Raw genomic sequence first — 26362 nt, 5'->3', positions numbered from 1 at the left:
CTCTGTTTTAGATACTGAAGAGCATGACGACGCTGATAATAATGGTTCTGAAGGGCCCCTAAACCAGTCTGATGGGGCCAGGGAGGTTTTGTCTGAGGGAGAAATTACTGATTCAGGGAACATTTCTCAACAAGCTGAACCTGATGTGATTACGTTTAAATTTAGGTTGGAACATCTCCGCATTCTGCTTAAGGAGGTATTATCCACTCTGGATGATTGTGACAAGTTGGTCATCCCAGAGAAACTATGTAAAATGGACAAGTTCCTAGAGGTCCCGGGGCTCCCAGAAGCTTTTCCTATACCCAAGCGGGTGGCGGACATTGTAAATAAAGAATGGGAAAGGCCCGGTATTCCTTTCGTCCCTCCCCCCATATTTAAAAAATTGTTTCCTATGGTCGACCCCAGAAAGGACTTATGGCAGACAGTCCCCAAGGTCGAGGGAGCGGTTTCCACTTTAAACAAACGCACCACTATACCCATAGAAGATAGTTGTGCTTTCAAAGATCCTATGGATAAAAAATTAGAAGGTTTACTTAAAAAGATGTTTGTTCAGCAGGGTTACCTTCTACAACCAATTTCATGCATTGTCCCTGTCGCTACAGCCGCGTGTTTCTGGTTCGATGAGCTGGTAAAGGCGGTCGATAGTGATTCTCCTCCTTATGAGGAGATTATGGACAGAATCAAAGACAGCATGAAATGTTGGCCCCCGATCCGGGACCGGATCTGGTGGGGGGCAGACTCTCTCTCTTCGCTCAGGCTTGGGCAAGAGATGTTCTGGATCCTTGGGCGCTAGAAATAGTCTCCCAAGGTTATCTTCTGGAATTCAAGGGGCTTCCCCCAAGGGGGAGGTTCCACAGGTCTCAGTTGTCTTCAGACCACATAAAAAGACAGGCATTCTTACGTTGTGTAGAAGACCTGTTAAAAATGGGAGTGATTCATCCTGTTCCATTAGGAGAACAAGGGATGGGGTTCTACTCCAATCTGTTCATAGTTCCCAAAAAAGAGGGAACGTTCAGACCAATCTTAGATCTCAAGATCTTAAACAAGTTTCTCAAGGTTCCATCGTTCAAAATGGAAACCATTCGAACAATTCTTCCTTCCATCCAGGAAGGTCAATTCATGACCACGGTGGATTTAAAGGATGCGTATCTACATATTCCTATCCACAAGGAACATCATCGGTTCCTAAGGTTCGCATTCCTGGACAAGCATTACCAGTTCGTGGCGCTTCCTTTCGGATTAGCCACTGCTCCAAGGATTTTCACAAAGGTACTAGGGTCCCTTCTAGCTGTGCTAAGACCAAGGGGCATTGCTGTAGTACCTTACTTGGACGACATTCTGATTCAAGCGTCGTCCCTTCCTCAAGCAAAGGCTCACACGGACATCGTCCTGGCCTTTCTCAGATCTCATGGATGGAAAGTGAACGTGGAAAAGAGTTCTCTATCTCCGTCAACAAGGGTTCCCTTCTTGGGAACAATAATAGACTCCTTAGAAATGAGGATTTTTCTGACAGAGGCCAGAAAAACAAAACTTCTAGACTCTTGTCGGATACTTCATTCCGTTCCTCTTCCTTCCATAGCGCAGTGCATGGAAGTGATAGGTTTGATGGTAGCGGCAATGGACATAGTTCCTTTTGCGCGCATTCATCTAAGACCATTACAACTGTGCATGCTCAGTCAGTGGAATGGGGACTATACAAACTTGTCTCCGAGGATACAAGTAAATCAGAGGACCAGAGACTCACTCCGTTGGTGGCTGTCCCTGGACAACCTGTCACAAGGGATGACCTTCCGCAGACCAGAGTGGGTCATTGTCACGACCGACGCCAGTCTGATGGGCTGGGGCGCGGTCTGGGGATCCCTGAAAGCTCAGGGTCTTTGGTCTCGGGAAGAATCTCTTCTACCGATAAATATTCTGGAACTGAGAGCGATATTCAATGCTCTCAAGGCTTGGCCTCAGCTAGCGAGGGCCAAGTTCATACGGTTTCAATCAGACAACATGACAACTGTTGCGTACATCAACCATCAGGGGGGAACAAGGAGTTCCCTGGCGATGGAAGAAGTGACCAAAATCATTCTATGGGCGGAGTCTCACTCCTGCCACCTGTCTGCTATCCACATCCCAGGAGTGGAAAATTGGGAAGCGGATTTTCTGAGTCGTCAGACATTGCATCCGGGGGAGTGGGAACTCCATCCGGAAATCTTTGCCCAAGTCACTCAACTGTGGGGCATTCCAGACATGGATCTGATGGCCTCTCGTCAGAACTTCAAAGTTCCTTGCTACGGGTCCAGATCCAGGGATCCCAAGGCGGCTCTAGTGGATGCACTAGTAGCACCTTGGACCTTCAAACTAGCTTATGTATTCCCGCCGTTTCCTCTCATCCCCAGGCTGGTAGCCAGGATCAATCAGGAAAGGGCGTCGGTGATCTTGATAGCTCCTGCGTGGCCACGCAGGACTTGGTATGCAGATCTGGTGAATATGTCATCGGCTCCACCATGGAAGCTACCTTTGAGACGAGACCTTCTTGTTCAAGGTCCGTTCGAACATCCGAATCTGGTCTCACTCCAGCTGACTGCTTGGAGATTGAACGCTTGATCTTATCGAAGCGAGGGTTCTCAGATTCTGTTATCGATACTCTTGTTCAGGCCAGAAAGCCTGTAACTAGAAAGATTTACCACAAAATTTGGAAAAAATATATCTGTTGGTGTGAATCTAAAGGATTCCCTTGGGACAAGGTTAAGATTCCTAAGATTCTATCCTTCCTTCAAGAAGGATTGGAAAAAGGATTATCTGCAAGTTCCCTGAAGGGACAGATTTCTGCCTTGTCTGTGTTACTTCACAAAAAGCTGGCAGCTGTGCCAGATGTTCAAGCCTTTGTTCAGGCTCTGGTTAGAATCAAGCCTGTTTACAAACCTTTGACTCCTCCTTGGAGTCTCAACTTAGTTCTTTCAGTTCTTCAGGGGGTTCCGTTTGAACCCTTACATTCCGTTGATATTAAGTTATTATCTTGGAAAGTTTTGTTTTTGGTTGCAATTTCTTCTGCTAGAAGAGTTTCAGAATTATCTGCTCTGCAGTGTTCTCCTCCTTATCTGGTGTTCCATGCAGATAAGGTGGTTTTACGTACTAAACCTGGTTTTCTTCCAAAAGTTGTTTCTAACAAAAACATTAACCAGGAGATTATCGTACCTTCTCTGTGTCCGAAACCAGTTTCGAAGAAGGAACGTTTGTTGCACAATTTGGATGTTGTTCGCGCTCTAAAATTCTATTTAGATGCTACAAAGGATTTTAGACAAACATCTTCCTTGTTTGTTGTTTATTCCGGTAAAAGGAGAGGTCAAAAAGCAACTTCTACCTCTCTCTCTTTTTGGATTAAAAGCATCATCAGATTGGCTTACGAGACTGCCGGACGGCAGCCTCCCGAAAGAATCACAGCTCATTCCACTAGGGCTGTGGCTTCCACATGGGCCTTCAAGAACGAGGCTTCTGTTGATCAGATATGTAGGGCAGCGACTTGGTCTTCACTGCACACTTTTACCAAATTTTACAAGTTTGATACTTTTGCTTCTTCTGAGGCTATTTTTGGGAGAAAGGTTTTGCAAGCCGTGGTGCCTTCCATCTAGGTGACCTGATTTGCTCCCTCCCATCATCCGTGTCCTAAAGCTTTGGTATTGGTTCCCACAAGTAAGGATGACGCCGTGGACCGGACACACCTATGTTGGAGAAAACAGAATTTATGTTTACCTGATAAATTACTTTCTCCAACGGTGTGTCCGGTCCACGGCCCGCCCTGGTTTTTTAATCAGGTCTGATAATTTATTTTCTTTAACTACAGTCACCACGGTATCATATGGTTTCTCCTATGCAAATATTCCTCCTTAACGTCGGTCGAATGACTGGGGTAGGCGGAGCCTAGGAGGGATCATGTGACCAGCTTTGCTGGGCTCTTTGCCATTTCCTGTTGGGGAAGAGAATATCCCACAAGTAAGGATGACGCCGTGGACCGGACACACCGTTGGAGAAAGTAATTTATCAGGTAAACATAAATTCTGTTTTTTCTAAGACCAAATATTTGATCTTTAATCAAGATAAAGTGAATTTATGACCATAATTCTTTCAAGCAGTGATGACTGAGTCTCGTTCTTTCTTTTGTCATGATTATTAGTCATGTAAAGGACAGCGATTCTCACCAGTATGGTTATTAATTCCCTTGGTGAATGTTTATAAAGCTGGGATCGCTGGACTGAAATTTAGAAGATATATTTAGATCTAGTCAAATGTATGATCAACGAGTATTTATCCTCTGTTAAGGACTGTAAACAATGTGGGTAAATATTTAATACTATCAAGATGTCACTCATAGTATACCTGTAGTGTTCATCATATCGCAAATGCTTACAGAGAGCTCAGGAATTAAAGGCTGACTTGAAATGGCCGTCTATACTTGTGCTTTAGATTTTTTTTGTGTGTTTATTTTATTATTATAGGTGCTCTCCCCAGGACCTTTTTAGCGGGTGCACCACCTGGCTAAAATCTTAGTCAATATTAAGCTAAAATTAGCCAGTATTAAAAATGTAAAAAATTTTTTTGGCAAAATTAAGTTAATTGTCATTAAAGGGAAACTAAATCCAACTTTTTTCCAGATAGAGCATGTGATTTTAAGCAACTTTCTAATTTACTCCTATTATCAATTTTTTCTTCATTCTTTTGCTATCTTTATTTAAAAAGCAGCAATCTAAAGCTTAGGAGCCGGCCCATTTCTGGGTCAGAACCTGGCTTACGCTGGCTTATTAGTTGGCTGAATGTAGTCGCCAATAAGCAAGCGCTATCCAGGGTGTTGAACCTAAAATGTCCCGGCTTCTAAGCTTTACATTCCTGCTTTTTAAATAAAGATAGCAAGAGAATGTGGAAAAATTGATAATAGGAGTAAATTAGAAAGTTGTTTAAAATTGAATGCTCTTTCGTAATCATAAAAGAAAAAAAGTTGGGTTTAGTACCCCTTTAAATGCATCTATGTTAAATTAATTAATTGTTTTGTGCCTTGGAAAGCTGAAAATTCACGCACCCAGCTACTTCAAAATGTCACCCAGCGGGCAAAATGTTCTTTGGAGAACACAGATTATTGTTGTTATTATATATCTTTGATTTCTGATACATTTAACCTTAATTGCACCTGTGATTTATTTACATTTTCTTATCTCATTCTAACAAAAACCTTTACAACATATCCTCCTTTTTATTCATTGTTATGTACGTCATTATTTTGTCTAGATATATATTTTAGCTTTATATAATAAGCAGCGAAAGAAATGGAAGAGTCACCCTTTAAAACCATTAGATTTTGGTGAGGTTTGTCTGCCTTGACAAAACTGAAAGACAAGCAGTCTTATTTGGTGAATGCTACAAAGTGAATGACAAAGAAAATAAAATAAAGATTAAGTAATCATAGGGAAAATAGATTTTATTGCTATCTTTGTGCTTCCCTTCCAAGAAGTTGTAGGTTTACTTTACTACAGACATAGGATTGTATTGTTGTCCTCTATGTTTAGCATAAATAAAGTTCACGTTGCCAACATCAAGAATCTTCATAGAAGCTAGACCCAATTATTATAACTTATATGGGCTGCTATTTTGGAAGGAACTCTAAACTGCTGAGCACAAATACAATATAATAGTTACTACAGTTGTCCTATTTAAAAAATATTAAAGTGTTGGATGCTGACGTTCCACCTCTTTATACTGGGCAGCACCATCTTGGAGCTTACTTATTCTTACATCCTGTGACCTAAGAAGTGCATGTTCATAGATCAGTGACGCTGCCATGCTTTGTAGCAGCTGTATGATTTGCTTTGGCTTACTGTGCATGATACAGAGTTTGAGTTTTACACTTTTGTATTTTTTTTTACAGTTTTAAAGTTACACAAAATATATTAATAAAAAAAGAGCACTCGGCAATAACACAGTCGCAGGACAATACAGGAACAGCAAATGTAAACAAATTAAAACTCATGCTATGTATTGTGCACCCTAATCCAAGGCATATTATAGAGTTATTAAAAAGCTGACAACCTCACTAATCTGTAAATGTACCCTGTTTTTGTCACACTGTGCGAGAATACCTGTGCTCCAAGAGGGCAGTGCCTAGTAAGAAGAGGAGGAGCTTCACCATCTGGCATCTTTAAAGGGCCATAATACCTAAATGTTGAAACACTTGAAAGTGATGCAGCATAGCTGTAAAAAGCTGACTAGAAAATATCACCTGAGCATCTCTATGTAAAAAAGAAAGATATTTTACCTTAAAAGTTTCTCAGTAGCCACATCCCATTGTAAAGGACTTCTAAGCAACAAATGAGTACGTCTGTCTCGGGACAGCGAAGGAGCGAGCTTACGTGCACACTCATCTTATTTCCCTATTCAGTGTAAGGAAGTTTACAATGAAATCTCATGAGATCACAGTAAAAGAGTTCATGACCTCAGCACTGCTGATGCTGATTGGCTGCTGTTCATTTCTTCATTATTATTTTTTTACCTGCAGCTGGGCAGCAGCTGAGTATAACTTTTTACACAGAACTTACTCTGCTGAGCTGAGGAAATTGTGAGGCAAAATATGTTCCTTTTTTACATAGAGATGCTCAGGTGATATTTCTCCAACATAGGTGTGTCCGGTCCACGGCGTCATCCTTACATGTGGGATATTCTCTTCCCCAACAGGAAATGGCAAAGAGCCCAGCAAAGCTGGTCACATGATCCCTCCTAGGCTCCGCCTACCCCAGTCATTCTCTTTGCCGTTGCACAGGCAACATCTCCACGGAGATGGTTAAGAGTTTTTTGGTGTTTAAATGTAGTTTTTATCCTTCAATCAAGTGTTTGTTATTTTAAAATAGTGCTGGTATGTACTATTTACTCTGAAACAGAAAAGAAATGAAGATTTCTGTTTGTAAGAGGAAGATGATTTTAGCAAACGTTACTAAAATCGATTGCTGTTTCCACACAGGACTGTTGAGATGAAGTAACTTCAGTTGGGGGGAACAGTTGGCAGACTTTTCTGCTTGAGGTATGACTGGCCACATTTCTAACAAGACTATTTAATGCTGGAAGGCTGTCATTTCCCCTATGGGGACCGGTAAGCCATTTTCTTAGATTAAGTAAAAGAATAAAGGGCTTCATAAGGGCTTAAAAAACTGGTAGACATTTTTCTGGGCTAAAACGATTACTTTGCTAAGCATATTTTGCAGATTATAACTCTTAATAATTATTATAATCTTGGGGATTGTTTTAAAAAACGGCAGGCACTGTATTGGACACCTTTTTCAGATGGGGGCCTTTTCTAGTCATAGGCAGAGCCTCATTTTCGCGCCACTAATGCGCAGTTGTTTTTGGAGAGCAAGGCATGCAGATGCATGTGTGAGGAGCTAAAAACCACTGAAAAAGCTTATAGAAGGCGTCATTTGGTATCGTATTCCCCTCTGGGCTTGGTTGGGTCTCAGCAAAGCTGATAACTGGGACTGTATAGGGGTTAAATGTAAAAACGGCTCCGGTTCCGTTATTTTAAGGGTTAAAGCTTTCAAATTTGGTGTGCGATACTTTTAAGGCTTTAAGACACTGTGGTGAAATTTTGGTGAATTTTGAACAATTCCTTCATACTTTTTCACATATTCAGTAATAAAGTGTGTTCAGTTTAAAATTTAAAGTGACAGTAACGGTTTTATTTTAAAACGTTTTTTGTGCTTTGTTGACAAGTTTAAGCCTGTTTAACATGTCTGTACCATCAGATAAGCTATGTTCTATATGTATGAAAACTAAGGTTTCTCCCCATTTAAATTTATGTGATAATTGTGCCATAGTGTCCAAACAAAGTAGGGACAATGATGCCACAGATAATGATATTGCCCAAGATGATTCCTCAAATGAGGGGAGTAAGCATGATACTGCATCATCCCCTTCTGTGTCTACACCAGTTTTGCCCACACAAGAGGCCCCTAGTACATCTAGTGCGCCAATACTTATTACCATGCAACAATTAACGGCCGTAATGGATAATTCTATTGCAAACATTTTATCCAAAATGCCTACTTATCAGAGAAAGCGCGATTGCTCTGTTTTAAACACTGAAGAGCAAGAGGACGCTGATGATAACTGTTCTGACATACCCTCTCACCAATCTGAAGGGGCCAGGAGGGAGGTTTTGTCTGAGGGAGAAATTTCAGATTCAGGAAAAATTTCTCAACAAGCTGAACCTGATGTTGTAACATTTAAATTTAAATTAGAACATCTCCGCGCACTGCTTAAGGAGGTTTTATCTACTCTGGATGATTGTGACAATTTGGTCATTCCAGAGAAATTATGTAAGATGGACAAGTTCCTAGAGGTTCCGGTGCCCCCCGATGCTTTTCCTATACCCAAGCGGGTGGCGGACATAGTAAATAAGGAGTGGGAAAGGCCCGGCATACCTTTTGTTCCTCCCCCTATATTTAAGAAATTATTTCCTATAGTCGACCCCAGAAAGGACTTATGGCAGACAGTCCCCAAGGTCGAGGGGGCGGTTTCTACTCTAAACAAACGCACTACTATCCCTATAGAAGATAGTTGTGCTTTCAAAGATCCTATGGATAAAAAATTAGAGGGTTTGCTTAAAAAGATGTTTGTTCAGCAAGGTTACCTTCTACAACCAATTTGATGCATTGTTCCTGTCACTACGGCAGCGTGTTTCTGGTTCGAAGAACTAGAAAAGTCGCTCAATAAAGAATCCTCGTATGAGGAGGTTATGGACAGAGTTCAAGCACTTAAATTGGCTAACTCTTTTATTTTAGATGCCGCTTTGCAATTAGCTAGATTAGCGGCGAAAAATTCAGGGTTTGCTATCGTGGCGCGCAGAGCGCTTTGGCTAAAGTCTTGGTCAGCGGATGTGTCTTCCAAGACAAAATTGCTTAACATCCCTTTCAAGGGTAAAACACTGTTTGGTCCTGATTTGAAAGAGATTATTTCAGACATCACCGGGGGAAAGGGCCACGCCCTCCCTGAGGATAGGTCTTTTAAGGCTAAAAATAAGCCTAATTTTCGTCCCTTTCGCAGAAACGGACCAGCCTCTAATTCTACATCCTCTAAGCAAGAGGGTAATACTTCACAACCCAAACCAGCCTGGAGACCGATGCAAGGCTGGAACAAGGGTAAGCAGGCCAAGAAGCCTGCCACTGCTACCAAAACAGCATGAAGGGATGGCCCCCGATCCGGGACCGGATCTGGTGGGGGGCAGACTTTCTCTCTTCGCTCAGGCTTGGGCAAGAGATGTTCAGGATCCTTGGGCACTAGAAATAGTTTCTCAAGGTTATCTCCTGGAATTCAAGGATCTACCCCCAAGGGGAAGGTTCCACAGGTCTCAATTATCTTCAAACCAAATAAAAAGACAGGCATTCTTACATTGTGTAGAAGACCTGTTAAAGATGGGAGTAATTCATCCAGTTCCAATAGGAGAACAAGGGATGGGGTTTTACTCCAACCTGTTCATAGTTCCCAAAAAAGAGGGAACATTCAGACCAATTTTAGATCTCAAGATCCTAAACAAATTTCTCAGGGTTCCATCGTTCAAAATGGAAACCATTCGAACGATCCTTCCCACCATCCAGGAAGGTCAATTTATGACCACGGTGGATTTAAAGGATGCGTACCTACATATTCCTATCCACAAGGAACATTATCAGTTCCTAAGGTTCGCCTTTCTCGACAAGCATTACCAGTTTGTGGCACTTCCATTCGGATTAGCCACTGCTCCGAGAATTTTCACAAAGGTACTAGGGTACCTTCTAGCGGTTCTAAGACCAAGGGGCATTGCAGTGGTACCTTACTTGGACGACATCCTGATTCAAGCGTCGTCTCTGTCAAAAGCAAAGGCTCATACGGACATCGTCCTAGCCTTTCTCAGATCTCACGGATGGAAGGTGAACAAAGAAAAAAGTTCTCTGTCCCCGTCAACAAGAGTTCCCTTCTTGGGAACAATAATAGATTCCTTAGAAATGAGGATTTTTCTGACAGAGGTCAGAAAATCAAAACTTCTAAGCTCTTGTCAAGTACTTCATTCCGTTCTTCGTCCTTCCATAGCGCAGTGCATGGAAGTAATAGGATTGATGGTTGCAGCAATGGACATAGTTCCTTTTGCACGAATTCATCTAAGACCATTACAACTGTGCATGCTCAGACAGTGGAATGGGGATTATACAGACTTGTCTCCGACGATTCAAGTAGATCAAAAGACCAGAGATTCACTCCGTTGGTGGCTGACCCTGGACAATCTGTCACAGGGAATGAGCTTCCGCAGACCAGAGTGGGTCATTGTCACGACCGACGCCAGTCTGGTGGGCTGGGGCGCGGTCTGGGAACCCCTGAAAGCTCAGGGCCTATGGTCTCGGGAAGAATCTCTTCTCCCGATAAACATTCTGGAACTGAGAGCGATATTCAATGCTCTCAAAGCTTGGCCTCAACTAGCAAAGGCCAAATTCATACGGTTTCAATCAGACAACATGACGACTGTTGCATATATCAATCATCAGGGGGGAACAAGGAGTTCCCTGGCGATGGAAGAAGTGACCAAAATAATTCAATGGGCGGAGGATCACTCCTGCCACTTGTCTGCAATCCACATCCCAGGAGTGGAAAATTGGGAAGCAGATTTTCTGAGTCGTTAGACTTTCCCTCCGGGGGAGTGGGAACTCCATCCGGAAATCTTTGCCCAAATAACTCAATTATGGGGCATTCCAGACATGGATCTGATGGCGTCTCGTCAGAACTTCAAGGTTCCTTGCTACGGGTCCAGATCCAGGGATCCCAAGGCGACTCTAGTGGATGCACTAGTAGCGCCTTGGACCTTCAACCTAGCTTATGTGTTCCCACCATTTCCTCTCATTCCCAGGCTGGTAGCCAGGATCAATCAGGAGAGGGCTTCGGTGATCTTGATAGCTCCTGCGTGGCCACGCAGGACTTGGTATGCAGACCTGGTGAATATGTCATCGGCTCCACCATGGAAGCTACCTTTGAGACAGGACCTTCTTGTTCAAGGTCCATTCGAACATCCGAATCTGGTCTCCCTCCAACTGACGGCTTGGAGATTGAACGCTTGATTTTATCAAAGCGTGGGTTTTCAGATTCTGTAATAGATACTATGATTCAGGCTAGAAAGCCTGTAACTAGAAAAATTTACCATAAAATATGGAAAAAATATATCTGTTGGTGTGAATCTAAAGGATTCCCCTGGAACAAGATAAAAATTCCTAAGATTCTATCCTTTCTACAAGAAGGTTTGGAGAAAGGATTATCTGCAAGTTCTCTGAAGGGACAGATCTCTGCTTTATCTGTTTTACTTCACAAACAGCTGGCAGCTGTGCCAGATGTTCAAGCATTTGTTCAGGCTCTGGTTAGAATCAAGCCTGTTTACAGACCTTTGACTCCTCCCTGGAGTCTAAATCTAGTTCTTTCAGTTCTTCAAGGGGTTCCGTTTGAACCCTTACATTCCGTAGATATTAAGTTATTATCTTGGAAAGTTTTGTTTTTGGTTGCAATTTCTTCTGCTAGAAGAGTTTCAGAGTTATCTGCTCTGCAGTGTTCTCCGCCCTATCTGGTGTTCCATGCAGATAAGGTTGTTTTGCGTACTAAGCCTGGTTTTCTTCCGAAAGTTGTTTCCAACAAAAATATTAACCAGGAGATAGTTGTACCTTCTTTGTGTCCGAATCCAGTTTCAAAGAAGGAACGTTTGTTACACAATTTGGACGTAGTCCGTGCTCTAAAATTCTATTTAGAGGCTACTAAAGATTTCAGACAAACATCTTCTTTGTTTGTTGTTTATTCTGGTAAAAGGAGAGGTCAAAAAGCAACTTCTACCTCTCTTTCTTTTTGGCTTAAAAGCATTATCCGATTGGCTTATGAGACTGCCGGACGGCAGCCTCCTGAAAGAATCACGGCTCACTCCACTAGGGCTGTGGCTTCCACATGGGCCTTCAAGAACGAGGCTTCTGTTGACCAGATATGTAAGGCAGCGACTTGGTCTTCTCTGCACACTTTTGCCAAATTTTACAAATTTGATACTTTTGCTTCTTCGGAGGCTATTTTTGGGAGAAAGGTTTTGCAAGCTGTGGTGCCTTCCGTTTAGGTGACCTGATTTGCTCCCTCCCTTCATCCGTGTCCTAAAGCTTTGGTATTGGTTCCCACATGTAAGGATGACGCCGTGGACCGGACACACCTATGTTGGAGAAAACAGAATTTATGCTTACCTGATAAATTACTTTCTCCAACGGTGTGTCCGGTCCACGGCCCGCCCTGGTTTTTTTAATCAGGTCTGATGAATTATTTTCTCTAACTACAGTCACCACGGTATCATATGGTTTCTCCTATGCATATTTCCTCCTGTCCGTCGGTCGAATGACTGGGGTAGGCGGAGCCTAGGAGGGATCATGTGACCAGCTTTGCTGGGCTCTTTGCCATTTCCTGTTGGGGAAGAGAATATCCCACATGTAAGGATGACGCCGTGGACCGGACACACCGTTGGAGAAAGTAATTTATCAGGTAAGCATAAATTCTGTTTTTCCTGTCATCTTTTTACAGTTATACTACATCACTTTCAAGTGATTTAGCATATAGAGTATTATGTCCCTTTAAGGGGATTAAAGGGACAGTATAATGTAAAATTGTTTTTCCCTTAATGTATTTCTAATGACTTGTTATACAAGTATAGAATGTATGAGATATTGCATTTTTAGGTTTATTTGTGTATATGAAATTGCTGTTTTTGAAACCACAGGCTATTGAAATGGGTTGAGCTTGCAGGTAAATCTAGATCTCATTATGTTATCACTTTGTGTACACACACTTGCTTCCTTATCTGTTTGTAACGCAAACCCCACTACTCAGAGAGAGCAATGAAAAATTATCATTAGTTCTCTCTATTATTCACTGCACCAGCAGTGTAATTTCTTCTGCGGGCCGTGTTTCCATTACCTGACCATAGCTTAAAGGGACATGAAACGCAAACTTTTTCTTTCATGATTCAGATAGAACATTCAATTTCCAATTTACTTAGATCTAATTTGCTTTATTTTCTTTGTATCCTTTGTTGAAAAGCAAATTTTAGATAGGCTCAGGAGCTTGGAGCTAGCTGCTGATTGGTGGCTGAACTTGTATGTCCATTTTCATTGGCTTACAAATGTGTTCAGCTAGCTTCCAGGAGTGCATTGCTTCATCTTCAATAAAAGGTACCAAGAGAATGAAGCAAAATAGATAACAAAAGTAAATTAAAAAGTTGTTTAAAAATGTATAATCTATCTGTATCATAAAATAAAAATGTGGAGTTTCATGTCTCGAAGTCCAAAAACTTTCAGAATAGGTGGGGATACCGCAAACTAAATCAGCTATTTCAAATGTGGAAATAAGGGTAAAAAAGCTACTTGTAAACAATTTAATACACTTCAGCAGGAAAAAAAATGATCATTGGGAACAAATTAAAGGTGAGAACATTGTTGGGTAAACTGTCCCTTTAAACAGGCAAAAGACTTTGAATAGAACTGCAGAAACAGGAGGGAAAGCAGTGGCATTGTGAGTAGTAACCGCGCGGTATGTTGTAGTTGTGCCCAGCAGTTTAATGTTATAGGAAACACCTTGCAATTATCATTTCTGTTGAGTTGCTATAGAGTAACATATCAGCCAAGTCTTAACATTTAAACAAAAACAACAACATACATTTATAGTCTTGTCAGCTGCATACTCAAGGCCAAATTGGATCCTCAAAATGAGGCTAGTGGTGGTTGGAGTTTGACCATTGAAAAACAAATGAAGTAAACAAGATGTTATTTTATTGCAAAACAACATACATCTCTTGTAATTGCAAGGTGTTTGCTGTCCCTTTTTAATTTAGATCTTGAAACATAGTAAACAATTATTAACGTAAAAAATGCATACATTTTATTTGACCACCTTCCTTAGGATCCGAATGTGGAAGAAGGCGGACGCTCGTGGCATTCCTTTTTATTTATTTTTTCGGAGTCAGATTTATTTTTAATCTAAAATCTGGATTGCACAGATCTTAGTGTCTTGCACTTTCACAGGAATAAATCCGGCTCCAAAAAGAGCCGAATGCCACAAGCGCCTGCCGCCTTTCGTATTCAGATCCTAATGAAGAATCTGAATGCACATCTATATTTTATCCTCCTGTATATGATAAATACAGGGCCATATTCATGTGTTTTTGTATGGTCTGTGAGCGGAAAAACATGTATGTACCCTTAATAACATAAAAATGACTTCTACAGTCTCTGGAAATTGTAACTAAACCCTGCATGTATTTTCAACAGATTACTTGATATAATATGAAAGAAACAATTTAATCCCAATCATAAGACGCACATAGTGGTAAAGATCCCTGGCAATTACTTCTTGTGAGAATTTTCCTTTAAGTACACACAGCATTACAATTTCAAGCATATGATGCAGCTAGTATTTAAAACGTGCGGCACCATTGATTCCATCTGACCGATGTCTCTCATTCCTGGCAGCATTGTTTGTGTCGGCGGTGATGGGATGTTCAGTGAAGTGTTGCACGGCCTCATTGGCCGAGTTCAGAAGGATTCTAATGTCGATCAACACAATCCAAAAGCACAGCTAGCACACTGCAATATCAGGATTGGCATTATTCCTGCTGGTAAGACAGCTAATTATATTGATGTCAACCAATTATTCTGCTTTAGTAGGGATATTGTGACTTTGCTCAGTGATGCTTCTTTTATTGATGTTCAGAAATATGAGATGCTTCAAAGTAGGTAGAAAAAAGCCATATAAATAAAAAACACGTGCATGACCCTGTTTTTTTTTTTAAATATGTCATAATTATATTGCATATTTATATTTTCCACTGTATCAGAACATATTTTTTTTTATGTTTTTTTTTCTTTTATGCTTTATGAATTATACCATTTGCATCCAACATGTTTTAAAGCGACAATGTACTCAGATACACAGAAGCTGATAAGAGTTCTATGTATTCAAAGCAGCTGCAGGAACACCATTTCAAAATGGCTGTGCTTTTCTCCCACCCATCATTGGAGGTTGATTTCTGCTACATCCTCTTGTTATAGGTGGTGGTTTTAAGAAAAGCAGCTATTCCAATTGACTTAATAAAGACACATGCAATTTAATGTACTCCAGCAGGTGAAATTGGATCATTGGGAAATATTAATGGTTAGAGTACAATACCCTTTTCTTCTATAAGATACGACGAGTCCACGGATTCATCCTTTACTTGTGGGATATTATCCTCCTGCTAACAGGAAGTGGCAAAGAGCACCACAGCAGAGCTGTCTATATAGCTCCTCCCTTGACTCCACCCCCAGTCATTCTCTTTGCCTACTCTAAGTAATAGGAAGGGTAAAGTGAAAGAGGTGATAAAATGTTATTTTTTATTTTCTTCAAGCAAGAGTTTTTTTTTTTTTTTTAAATGGTACCGGTGTGTACTATTTTCCCCCAGGCAGCAGATGGATGAAGACTTCTGCCTGGAGGCTGATGATCTTAGCAGTTGTTACTAAGATCCAGAGCAGTTCCCACAGAATGGCTGAACGTTTTTCATGCTATAAGCAGTGAGGTATGTTCAGTAATTTTTTTCTGGAGAGACTGTGTTATTTCAGAATTGGCTGACAGTATCCCCATGAGGGAGAGGGTAAGCAGTAATCCTAAAGTATAAAGAGGGGTATTACTGAGCTTGCATATATGGGCTATAAAAAAATGGTTGACACTGATGTTGGAATGTTTGTGGGCAAAAGTTTACATGGCTGGGAGTGCAGATAACGTTTTTTATGAGAGACGTTTTTTATAGTTTATTGAGATAAGAGGGTACACATGGCTTCATTTATGGGTATATGAACCCACATGGCTAGGTTTTAGACCGCTCTGGTGCGGTTATTTTAGGCTGTGAGACATCGAGTGAGATGGGCAGGGCCTATTTTCGCGCCTCAGTTGCGCAGTTGTTTTTCCCAGGCAAGCAGCAAGCTCCAACTCCGGTGGGCCCTTGTGAGCAGTATTGGGCCAAATCGAAAGTTTAATCCGATTTTACAGACCCCTGAGGGCAGGTAGGCGCCACAGCAGGGCTGTAGCGAGGTGCAGGGGGTGTTTTTTATTGAAATAAACGTTTTATTGTATTCTGTTTTTTCTGGTAAGGGTTAAGTATTCCTTTCCTTGTGGGGCAAACTTAGCTGACATGTTGGGATGCTTTTATCATAAAATTGGGATAATTTTATTGTTTTCAAGCAGTTTTGGAAAAAGTGTATGCTTTTTTCCTCTTAAAGGCGCAGTACCGTTTTTTCAGATTGTTATTTTTTCACTAAATAAAGTGTTTTCAAGCCTGTTTGTGGTCATTACTAGCCTGTTTAACATGTCTGACATTGAGGAAAGCCAATGTTCCATGTGTTTAGAAGCCATTGTGGAACCCCCACTTAAAATGTGTCCCTCATGTACTGAAAGGGCCTTACATTGCAAAGAACATATTTTAGCTGATAAAAGTATGTCTCAGGAAGATTCAGGTTATGCCATCTACTTCTCCACAAGTGTCACAACCTTTAACGCCCGCACAAGCGACGCCAAGTACTTCTAGTGCGTCTAATTCTTTCACTCTGCAAGATATGGCCGAAGTTATGTCTACTACCCTCACAGAGGTATTATCTAAACTGCCTGGTTTGCAGGGGAAGCGCAGTAGGTCCGGTATGAGAGTAAATGCTGAGCCCTCTGACGCTTTATTAGCCATCTCCGATGTACCCTCACAATGTTCTGAATTGGGGGTAGGGGAATTGCTGTCTGAGGGAGAGCTTTCTGATTCAGGAAAGATGTTCCCTCAAACAGACTCAGATATGACGGCTTTTAAGTTTAAGCTTGAACACCTCCGCTTGTTGCTCAGGGAGGTTTTAGCGACTCTGGATGATTGTGACCCTATTGTAATTCCACCAGAGAAATTGTGTAAAATGGATAGATATCTAGAGGTTCCTACTTACACTAATGTTTTTCCGGTCCCTAAGAGGATTTCGGACATTGTTACTAAGGAATGGGATAGACCAGGCATTCCGTTCTCGCCCCCTCCTACTAAGAAAATGTTTCCCATATCTGACACCATTCGGGATTCGTGGCAGATGGTCCCTAAGGTGGAGGGAGCTATTTTGACCCTGGCTAAGCTTACAACTATACCTATTGAGGACAGTTGTGCTTTCAAAGATCCTATGGATAAAAAAATTAAAGGGTCTTCTAAAGAAAATATTTATTCATCAGGGTTTTCTTCTGCAACCTATAGCGTGCATTGTTCCTGTAACTACTGCAGCTGCTTTTTGGTTTGAGGCTCTAGAGGAGGCTCTTAAGGTTGAGACCCCATTAGATGATATTTTAGATAGAATTAAGGCTCTCAAGCTAGCTAATTCTTTTATTACAGATGCCGCTTTTCAACTGGCTAAATTAGCAGCAAAGAATTCAGGTTTTGCCATTTTAGTGCGTAGAGCGTTATGGCTTAAGTCCTGGTCTGCTGATGTGTCATCAAAATCTAAGCTATTAGCTATTCCTTTCAAGGATAAGACCCTATTCGGGCCTGAACTGAAGGAGATCATTTCCGACATCACTGGAGGTAAAGGCCATGCCCTTCCTCAGGATAAGACAAATAGAAGGGGCCAAACAAAATAATTTTTGTTCCTTTCGAAACTTCAAAGGCGGTCCCTCTACCTCCTCCCCTGCCACAAAGCAGGAGGGGGATTTTGCTCAATCCAAGTCAGTCTGGAGACCTAACCAGACCTGGAATAAAGGTAAACAGGCCAAGAAGCCCGCTGCTGCTACCAAGACAGCATGAAGGGGCAGCCCCCGATCCGGGACCGGATCTAGTAGGGGGCAGACTTGTTCTCTTCGCTCAGGCTTGGGCAAGAGACGTTCAGGATTCCTGGGCTTTAGAAATCGTGACCCAGGGGTATCTTCTAGACTACAAAGATTCTCCTCCAAGGGGGAGATTTCATCTTTCACGGTTGTCTGTAAACCAGACAAAAAGAGAGGCATTCTTACGCTGTGTAGAAGACCTATATACTATGGGTGTAGCCTGCCCAGTTCCAAAAGCAGAATAGGGGCAGGGGTTTTACTCCATTCTGTTCATGGTTCCCAAAAAAGAGGGAACCTTCAGACCGATTTTAGATCTCAAGATTCTAAACAAATTTATCAGAGTCCCATCCTTCAAGATGGAGACCATTCGGACTATTTTACCAATGATCCATAAGGGTCAATATATGACCACCGTTGATTTGAAGGATTCGTATCTTCACATCCCTATCCACAAAGATCATCACCAGTTCCTCAGGTTTGCCTTCCTAGACAAGCAGTACCAGTTTGTGGCTCTTCCCTTCGGGTTGGCCACAGCTACCAGAATTTTCACAAAGGTGCTAGGGTCCCTTCTGGCGGTTCTAAGGCCGCGGGGCATAGCAGTGGCACCCTATCTGGATGATATCTTAGTTCAGGTGTCAACTTACCAACTGGCCAAATCCCACATGGACATCGTGTTGGCTTTTTTAAGATCTCATGGGTGGAAGGTGAACATAAAGAAGAGTTCACTTATCCCTCTCACAAGAGTTCCATTTCTGGGAACTCTGATAGACTCGGTAGACATGAAAATTTTTCTGACAGAGGTCAGAAAATCAAAGATCTTAACCACCTGCCGAGCACTTCATTCCATTCCTCGGCCGTCAGTGGCTCAGTGTATGGAGGTAATTGGACTAATGGTAGCGGCAATGGACATAGTTCCGTTTGCTCGCTTGCATCTCAGACCACTGCAACTATGCATGCTCAGACAGTGGAATGGGGATTATGCAAATTTATCTCCTCAGATAAATCTGGATCAAGAGACCAGAGACTCTCTTCTTTGGTGGTTGTCGCAGGATCATCTGTCCGAGGGAATGCGTTTCCGCAGGTCAGCATGGGTCATAGTGATGACGGACGCCAGCCTATTGGGCTGGGGTGCAGTCTGGAATTCCCTGAAGTCACAGGGTGTGTGGACTCAGGAGAAGGCTCTCCTTCCAATAAATATTCTAGAACTGAGAGCGTTATTCAACGCGCTTCAGGCGTGGCCTCAGCTGGCTTCGGCCAAATTCATAAGATTCCAGTCTGACAATATCACCACTGTAGCATATATCAATCATCAATGGAGAACAAAGAGTTCTCTAGCGATGATAGACGTTTCCAACATAATTCGATGGGCAGAGACTCACTCTTGCCACCTATCAGCAATCTATATCCCAGGAGTGGAGAACTGGGAAGCGGATTTTCTAAGTCGACAGACTTTTCATCCGGGGGAGTGGTAGCTCCATCCGGAGGTGTTTGCACAATTGATTCATCAATGGGGCACACCAGAATTGGATCTGATGGCATCTCGTCAGAATGCCAAACTTCCTTGTTACGGGTCCAGATTGGGGGATCCCCAAGCAGTACTGATAGATGCTCTAGCAGTACCTTGGTCATTCAACCTGGCTTATGTGTTTCCTCCTTTTACTCTCCTTCCTCGTCTGATTGCCAGAATCAAACAGGAGAGGGCTTCGGTAATTTTGATAGCACCTGCGTGGCCACGCAGGACTTGGTATGCAGACCTGGTGGAAATGTCATCTCGGCCACCGTGGAAACTGCCACTGAGACAGGACCTTCTCATTCAAGGTCCGTTCCAGCATCCAAATCTAGTTTCTCTGTGGCTGACTGCCTGGAGATTGAACGCTTGATTTTATCTAAGCGGGGATTCTATGAGTCGGTCATAGATACCTTGATTTAGGCTCGAAAGCCTTTCACTAGCAAAATTTACCATAAGATATGGCGTAAATATCTTTATTGGTGCGAATCCAAAGGCTACTCATGGAGTAAGATAAAGATTCCTAGGATTTTGTCCTTTCTCCTAGAAGGATTGGAGAAGGGGCTATCAGCTAGTTCCTTAAAGGGACAGATATCTGCTTTATCAATTTTACTGAACAAGCGTCTGACAGATGTTCCGGACTTTCAGTTGTGTTGTCAGGCTTTGGTTAGAATTAAGCCTGTGTTTAAACCTGTTGCTCCGCCATGGAGTTTGAATTTAGTTCTTAAAGTTCTTCAAGGGGTTCCGTTTGAACCTATGCATTTCATAGATATTAAGCTTCTATCTTGGAAAGTTCTGTTTTTAGTTGCTATCTCTTCGGCTCGAAGAGTTTCTGAACTATCTGCATTGCAATGCGACTCGCCTTATCTTGTTTTCCATTCTGATAAGGTGGTTTTGCGTACCAAACCTGGATTCCTTCCTAAGGTTGTTTATAATAAGAATATTAATCAGGAAATTGTTGTTCCTTCTCTGTGTCCTAACCCTTCTTCTAAGAAGGAGCATCTGTTACATAACTTGGACGTGGTTTGTGCTTTGAAGTTTTACTTGCAAGCGACCAAAGATTTCCGTCAAATATATTCTCTGTTTGTTGTCTATTCTGGAAAACGTAGAGATCAAAAGCTACGGCTACCTCTCTTTCTTTTTGGCTGAAAAGCATCATCCGTTTGGCATACGAGAATGCTGGACAGCAGCCTCCTGAAAGGATTACAGCTCACTCTACTAGAGCGGTGGCTTCCACATGGGCTTTTAAAAACGATGCTTCTGTTGAACAGATTTATAAGGCTACGACTTGGTCTTCCCTTCATACTTTTTCCAAATTTTCCAAATTTGATACTTTTGCTTCTTCGGAGGCTGTTTTTGGGAGAAAAGTTCTTCAAGCAGTGGTGCCTTCTGTTTAGGTATCTGTCTTGTCCCTTCCGTTCATCCGTGTCATGTAGCTTTGGTATTGTATCCCACAAGTAAAGGATGAATCCGTGGACTTGTTGTATCTTATAGAAGAAAAGTAAATTTATGCTTACCTGATAAATTAATTTCTTCTATGATACGACGAGTCCACGGCCCGCCCTGTCATTTTAAGACAGATTATATTTTTTGATTTAAAACTTCAGTCACCTCTGCACCTTTTAGTTTCTCCTTTTTCTTCCTACACCTTCGGTCGAATGACTGGGGGTGGAGTCAAGGGAGGAGCTATATAGACAGCTCTGCTGTGTTGCTCTTTGCCACTTCCTGTTAGCAGGAGGATAATATCCCACAAGTAAAGGATGAATCCGTGGACTCGTCGTATCATAGAAGAAATTAATTTATCAGGTAAGCATAAATTTCCTTTTTTAGATTTCATGTCCCTTTACATAGAAAGAGCATAAAGCGACACGATAGTCGAGAAATAAACAGTTTTATAGTGAGAGATCAATTTTAGTTTCTTTTTTTTTTCTGGCACATTTTTACATTTTGTTGTAAAATATATTTACCCTTAACAACACCATATCCATTATAGCTATATGCACTATGCTGCAGAGGACATGGGAAAAGCAATTAATTAACAAGCTTTTGAAATGCATTTTTTTTTTCTTCTTGTTATACAAATTTCACTTTGCCTTAATTAGATTTTGCTCAGAATGTAATAAATTTATTTTCAGCCCTGCGTTCCCTCTTCGGGAATACATATATGTCTTGGTTGTGGATGGTTTTTCACAAGAACCAGATAAGGGAGGGGGTCAGCGGACACTGAGAAACTCCTGAGATTTTTTTTTTCAATCATGTAGCATTGTTCTAAAACGCCTGCTATATTGTTGTTCTAATCTGTCTATCTGTATTCATTTAAGCCTGAATTAAAATGATTTGACCAAGGACTTGATACAAGTAATGCTTGCAAAGAGAAATGTATGATTTAAGACTTTATTAAATCCACTTTCAAAATTGAATTTCTCAAAAAATTTTGATTATGCAAACTCATCCTTTTAATTTATTTATGAAGGTTGTATATCTTGTATATTTTTTTTTCCTAAGGGAAAATGGACATAATTGAACACTCCCCCTTTTACCTCCTTAAAGGGGCAGTAAACCTAGCACATGTTATATAATTCTGCACATAGTTCAGAATTATATAACATTAGCTTAGCACCAGCTTTCTAAAGCAATGGATTTGAGATATTTTATAACGAAAATTTAATTTTACAGAACACTGCTCTTGGCTCTACTGAGCAGGTCTGTTTTTTACTCCTAAGGGCATCGCGGGCCGCTGTCTAATCACAGCCGGCCCGATCATGCTATTAAACTTAATGTAGCTTGCTACCAGACCAGAGCGGGAGCGAGCTACATTGAGTTTAATAGCGCGATCGGGCGCACTGTGACTAGACAGCGTGCCAGCGATTCGCTTAGGGGAAAAAAACAGACCCGCTCAGTAGAGCCAGGAGCGGCGTCCTGTAAAATTCATTTTTCGTTATAAAATATCTCTCTAATCCTTTGCTTTAGAAAGCTGGCGCTAAGCTAATCTTATATAATTCTGCACTATGTTCAGAATTATATTACATTATTTTCTAGGTTTACTGCCCCTTTAAAGGGACATTAAAGGCATATAAAAACCTAATTTCATGATTCAGAGAGAGCTTGCAATTTTAAGCAACTTTCTTATTTACGCCTATTGTCAATATTTCTTTGTTTTCTTTGCTCCTTTATTTGAAAAAGCAGGAAGGCTATCGTTGGTTTCATATCCCTTTAAACTGCTAGACACAACTTCAATAGCATAATTACTACTCACTATGTTATTGCTTTTCCTTCTGTTCTTTAAGCTCTCTTCAAAGCTGAAGCTCCGCCTCTTCATACTGGGTGCTGCCATCTTGGAGCTTAAGTATTCTCACAGCCTGTGTCAGAAGCAGTGCACATTTACAGATCAGTGAGGTTGTTGGCTTTTTGACAGCTGTATCATGTAATTCAGGCTAGGTTGTATGATACAAAGCAGGAGCTGTACATTTTTACGGTGGTTTAATCGCTCTATATTATTGCTGATTGCTTTTCTTTCATACGGGTGGTGAGAGGGTTTCAATTAATGGAGTACATTCAAATGAAGCATCAGTTACTAGTGGTGTTCCCCAAGGGTCAGTTCTTGGGCCTGTTTTGTTTAACATGTTCATAAGTGATATTGGAAGTGGGCTTAAGGGGAAGGTTTGCTTGTTTGCTGATGATACAAAAATTTGTAACAGGGTAGATGTTCTACCGTCAAATTCTATGTTTCTATGAGTCTACAATCTATTACTTATGGGAATTATTCTTCTCTACCACTAAGAGGAGGCATAGCATCCCAAACCCCAAGAGCTTTATAAAACCCCTTTCACCTCACACATACCTCAGTCTTTACTTTGCCTCTGCTGGAGATGGTTGACGAATGAAGATGTGCGTTTGATTCTTCAGAGAAAGGGGTTTTAAGTCTATATTAAAGCCCAGTTTCCTGAAAGAAGACCTTCAATGCCGGACTTCAGGAACGGTGAGTACCTATTTGGTGCTTAGTCTTAGGATTTTTTTTTTTTTTATTTTTAAGATAAGGGATTTAATGGGCTGTAAAAGAGCTAAATGCCTTTTTAAGGGTAGTCAAAGAGCTGAATGCCCTTTTAAGGGCAATGCCCATACAAATGCCCCTTTAGGGGCAATGGGTAGTTTATGTTTTTTAAGTGTTAGGTTTTTTATTTTGGGGGGTTAGTTAGGTGGGGGGGTTTTACTGTTAGGGGGTAATTTGTAATTTTTGTAAGTAAAAGAGCTGCTTAACTTAGGGCAATGCCCTACAAAAAGGCCATTTTAAGAGCTATTGGTAGTTTAGTATTAGATTAGGGGGTGTTTTTATTTTAGGGAGGATTTTTTATTTTTATAGGGGTACTAGTTTAGATTTAAATTTTTTATTTTGGATAGCTTTGTTTATTTTTTTATGGGCAGGCTTATCGCCTAGTATATAAATATGAATATATATATATATATATATATATATATATACACACACACACACATACATACATAACCATCTCTATGTTAAAGCCCTTTGCCTACCTTTGTTTTCTAACACCTGAGATCTCATATCTTTGAGCCTTTATCATTTTTAATAGATAGTGTTGTTATGAGTGTAACTATACTTTGTAGTGTATTTTTGATGTGCTTTGTGCAATTTTTATGTTTCATGAATCAGTTAATCAAAGCTCTGAAGTTGCGGCAATCATTCTAGCATAAGTCGCGATTGCGCTTAAGTGAACACATTTACTTTCAACTTGTAATACCAGCGGTAAGCCCGACAATCGCAAGCCCCCGCGATAAACCCCTTATCGTTCGGGCGCAAACCTGTGCGCTCCACCTGTAATCTGGCTCTAAATGTTGATATTTTGGATCCGTCTTGCATTATGAGCTATTTGCTATCTCTGACTTTACAAAAGACATTAACAAGTCTTTTCATTTAAATTTGGGGAGCCAGGTATCTAACGCATCAAATTTCTTTACCAATAATAGCAAATATACCTGATGAATTCTCTTTTTCAGATGATAATAAATATATTTACAAGGACACATTTATTAAAGGAACAGTTCACCCAAATAATGTTTTATTTTTAATTGAAAGTAATTTATAATTAGCATATGACAGACTGAAACAATAAATAAGAAAGTTTGCCTAAAAAATTATATTTGTTTTTTTACTACAATGAATTTAACAGGCTTGTCTATACCCTTGCTTGCCAAATTAATACTTGCGTTTAGCCGTTTCATGGCTGTTGTGACCCGCCCTCAACATGCTGTAATCGTGGCTCATATTTGAAAGGTAAGACTACTGGTTATATGCTGTATCCTATATGCCGGAACAGTCCCAGTGCTGATTTAGCATAAGATATGACAGGGTAATTTCGGCTCCCCCAAACACCCTTTTTTCTTGAGCCTTTTAAATGTCACTGGGGACAGTTAATTTTATTTTAGTGTCAGGTTACATATACCCAGGATTGAATGGGGTGATATAGAGAGGCCAGTTATTCCCAGGTGCTTGGCAGCCCATACATATGCACACATCCAGAACATCAATACCAATAGGGGTACCTTGATAATTCGGGAGCACGATTGTAACTGAGCACTTGTCGCCAACCTTACTGTCTTGGAGCTTTGTGTGGGGATTATGCTGCATCCGTATTTTCTTTTTCTCTTACCTCCGCGTGGTTAGAGCCGCTCACCCAGATCCCTCTGAGCGTACGAAGCTCCTACCTAAAAGCGGAGTCGCTGATAGTATCCTTCACACCAGATCTTCCAGGACCCACGAAACGCCGAGTCAGGCAGCAACACATGAATGGCACAGCTAACCCCTCCTGAAGCACCTCCTCCGATTTTCCTTATGATATAAACAAGTCCGGTGTTCAAGGCAGGCCATCAATACCTACTTTGGACTTCCTTCGCTGTAGGCAAAATACACTGCCTTGTGCCCTGTTCGACCCCGGAAAAAACTTGGGATCAAGAGACTAATAGCAGGGAGCAGCAGGAATTTTGTGGCATTTGATGTTGCTGCCGCTACGGAATCGCACACAGTACTGGTAGCTTTGCCCCAATGCAAGTCCACAAGAACCCCTAAATTATTTTCCACATGTGTTTCAGCAAGCCTTGTACCAGTAATAAGTATCATGCTTATTTTTGCTTTCAAAATGTCACATTGTATCTTTAACAGTGTTTATTTTCCATTTATCAGCCTATTCCTTTTGTTCAGCTTTTGGAAATAACCTTGCAAAGTAGTTAAATCCTGCTCTAATTATTCACCTTACACAGTTTTGGTGATGTTGCTATCTAATCCCCTCTCTAGGTCATTTATTAAAAAAAAATACAATTAGACTAAGTACTAATTATTGAGGGAACCCACATATTACTTGTTCCCAAATTGAGTATAATAAACCAGGTACTACAGCTATTTGTTCTTTGTTGTTCAACAATTTGTTTACCCGTGTTCTGTACAGTCACTTCCTGATAAAAAACTAATTTGATTAGTCTGACAGAATCTATTTGTCTTAAAACCCTGATAATCTTTGTTTATGCTTTCCTAAAAAATAAAAAATTGGGGGGGAAAAATGCTATTTCAGCTCCAAAAATAAATTTTATGTAGCTATTTACACACCAAAAATAAAATTTTAAATTGTATGTTGTTATTTAAAAACCAACTCCAACAGCTAGATGTGTTGACATACATTTGAGTTGGTGTTGAAATCACAACATACAATTGAAAAATGTATTTTTGATGTTGAAATAGCAACATAATTTTTTTTCCCAATTATTCAATGTATGCCAACACATCTAGCTGTTAGAGTTGGTGTTGTAATAGCAACATAAAATTTAAAATTTAGTTTTGGTATTGAAATGGCAACATCAAATTTATTTTTGGAGTTGGAATAGCAACATCAAATTTGTTTACATTGCAAATGTATGCCAACACATCTAGCTGTTAGAATTTATACAATGCTCTAATCTTTGTTTTATTTCTGCTTTTGGTTT

The 26362-nt window shown here is 40.9% G+C and overlaps 1 protein-coding gene across 2 annotated transcripts in view; it reads left to right on the top strand.

Moving 5' to 3' along the window:
- Positions 1 to 26362, top strand: part of CERK (ceramide kinase) — a 349026-nt gene that overhangs the window by 165387 nt on the left and 157277 nt on the right. For both annotated transcript variants that reach the window (XM_053716616.1, XM_053716615.1), the window contains one exon: positions 14529 to 14674. In XM_053716616.1, the coding sequence (XP_053572591.1) occupies positions 14529 to 14674 (146 nt within the window). The remainder of the gene's footprint in view (positions 1 to 14528; positions 14675 to 26362) is intronic.

The sequence above is a fragment of the Bombina bombina genome, chromosome 6, assembly GCF_027579735.1.
Source record: "Bombina bombina isolate aBomBom1 chromosome 6, aBomBom1.pri, whole genome shotgun sequence".
NCBI classification, from domain to species: Eukaryota; Metazoa; Chordata; class Amphibia; order Anura; family Bombinatoridae; genus Bombina; species Bombina bombina.
This window is presented reverse-complemented; position numbering and strand designations above follow the sequence as displayed.